The 2,500-nt window shown below is 36.0% G+C and overlaps 1 protein-coding gene across 1 annotated transcript in view; it reads left to right on the top strand.

Annotated features, from left to right (window-relative positions):
• enpp2 (ectonucleotide pyrophosphatase/phosphodiesterase 2) overlaps positions 1-2,500 on the top strand; it is a 53,487-nt gene that overhangs the window by 19,801 nt on the left and 31,186 nt on the right. Inside the window, exon 10 of the mRNA XM_061983422.1 lies at positions 1,717-1,782. Coding sequence (XP_061839406.1) covers positions 1,717-1,782 — 66 coding nt within the window. The remainder of the gene's footprint in view (positions 1-1,716; positions 1,783-2,500) is intronic.

Below are 2,500 nucleotides of genomic sequence, written 5' to 3'. Positions count from 1 at the left end.
ATATATATATATATATATATATGTATATATATATATATATATATATATATATATATATATATATATATATATATATATATATATGTACATACATATATACAATTTACATATAATGGATGTATAATTAATATAATTGGATATTATGGAGTATGGGAAAGTTGGACTCCTACTTTTTTTACTTCCGTGACAACTTCCTTCAAGTTTTGTAATCCAATCAGAAATATGAAGCACCTAAAGTGTGCCAAACATAGATACGTGTATAGACAGTGTTTTGCATTTTTCCCATCATGCTTTGTAATGGATTACAATGGGTGTAATTCAGATTTTTCTTTGTGGTGAATGGACGTTTTCTTATCATATCCACTAATTGTGTCATATTGTGTTATGTCTGACCATGCATTTTCTTTTTTTGGCACCATGACTAGGGAAGGTTGTTTGCATTAGGTCATATAAGTAAATATTGTGCTTAGTTTCGTACATCTATCCATTTCTATCGCTTGTCCCTCTTGGTTTTTTTTTTTGCACAATGACTAGGGAAGGTTGTTTGCATTGGGTCATATAAGTAAATGTTAATTTCATTCATCTATCCATTTTCTATTACTTGTCCCTCTCGGTATCACGAGGGTGACTACAGCCTACCCCAGGCAGAAGGCAGTGTACACCCTGGGACAAGTCTCACCGTAATTGGTCATAGACTTGAATTAATCATGTTGTCCACAAGATGGCGACAAAGCAGCATAAAAATCAACTTATAAAATATAGGACCACGATAGCGGTACCGGCCCACCCATTGGCGTCATGCTTTAAGACACTTTTAGTTAACTAGAAACTTTTAGGTAATTAGCAGCTAATGAGTATCCGCAACACACATGAGTCATGACTTGTGATGTGTTAAAATGGTCTGAAGTTGACAAAATCAAGACAAGATTACTCTTATGACCAATCATCGACCATTCAGACAACCAACCTAACATTGAACACACTTCACACAAGTGAATGAAGTGTATTTAGTCAACAGCCATACATGTCACACTAAGGGTGGCCGTATGAACAACGCCAACACTGTCATAAACATGTGCCATATAGTGAAACCACACTAAACAACAAATGGGAGAATATTTTCACAGCAACACAACATAAACACTACAGACCAGATTTTTTGTTAAAATAAAGCCAATAATGACATTTTTTGTGGTCCCCTTTATTTAGAAAAGTACCGAAATACATTTTAGTACTGGTACCAAAATATTGGTATTGGGACAACACTAGTCTAAATACACACTAACATGCGTTAATTGAGTTTAGAATCAGCTACTCATCATTTCTTCTCATTGATTGTGGTAGCGTCACAGTGAATTTAACATTGTTGAAGCTGAGCGACCATTGACTTCAGTCGGGGAGCAAAGAGTGGGTTGTTCCACTGCGGCCAAACTCGACAGTCATTGAACATCATCTAGATATGTAATTCGTATATAAAAAGTCATAAATATTATTAACGTTTTTTCCATACAAAATCTTACAGACATTACAAGCTTAAAATTGTTTTTGTACATTATTTATTATTTGTGTTTGCATCCATATGTTTGAGAATTTAGAACATACAAACATAAATTCTAAAAATCTAGTGATTACAGGGAACAGAATGGACTGAAACTTATTACCAGTAAACATTTGTTCAAGAAGCAACATTTAATGTGGTGTGTTTGTGTTTTTCAGTGCTATTCCACTGGAAAGACGGATACTGACGATGCTACAGTGGCTCCATCTTCCTGAAGTCGACAGGTGAGTTCATATCATAAATATTCTTTAAATATTCTTAAGACTTCCTGTTTCTACTTGACACATTGAGTCTCTGACAAATATCGATAAGAACCAAGACTTCCATTATGATTCTCCGCATGTTTAAAACGTGAATTCTTATTTCCAATGTCCAGTTCGTTGAGCGTAAGAAATAAACACTAACGAAGAAGAAGTACGAATACAAAAGTTTGGCTTTATTTAAAAAAAAAAAAAAGACGGGTCAGAAGAGTGCAACATTTGCGACCCAGTTATTATATACAATTTACATAAATATGTATTTATGGTGTGTAATTGATACACAAGCTGCACCACTAAGTCCAACCAATCAGAGTCAAGTAATTAAAGAACAAATTATGTTCTTAGTAAAGTTCATATAAACAAAAACATTGTTTTAACCCTGTGTGGAGGGGGGCGTGGCCTGCGGGCCTGCCGCGGAACGGGGTGTGTCAGGACCGGCCTCGAAGACAGCGTCAGGTGCGTCGATGGCCCAGGTGGGCCTTGTTAGCTAATCACCTGTCGCCTTTATTAGGAGCAGCCGTGATGAAACGAGTAGTTGTAGTTGGAGGTGCTGCTGAGAGACACGGAGGCAGAAAAGACACTGTGCTGAAAAGCAAAAGTCTTTTGCACCATTGAATAAGAAAAGACACTGTGCTGAAAAGCAAAAGACTTTGCACCATTGGATGAAAATAAAACAGTGTTA

Source organism: Nerophis lumbriciformis, linkage group LG21, assembly GCF_033978685.3.
Source record: "Nerophis lumbriciformis linkage group LG21, RoL_Nlum_v2.1, whole genome shotgun sequence".
In the NCBI taxonomy this organism is placed as follows: domain Eukaryota; kingdom Metazoa; phylum Chordata; class Actinopteri; order Syngnathiformes; family Syngnathidae; genus Nerophis; species Nerophis lumbriciformis.
This window is presented reverse-complemented; position numbering and strand designations above follow the sequence as displayed.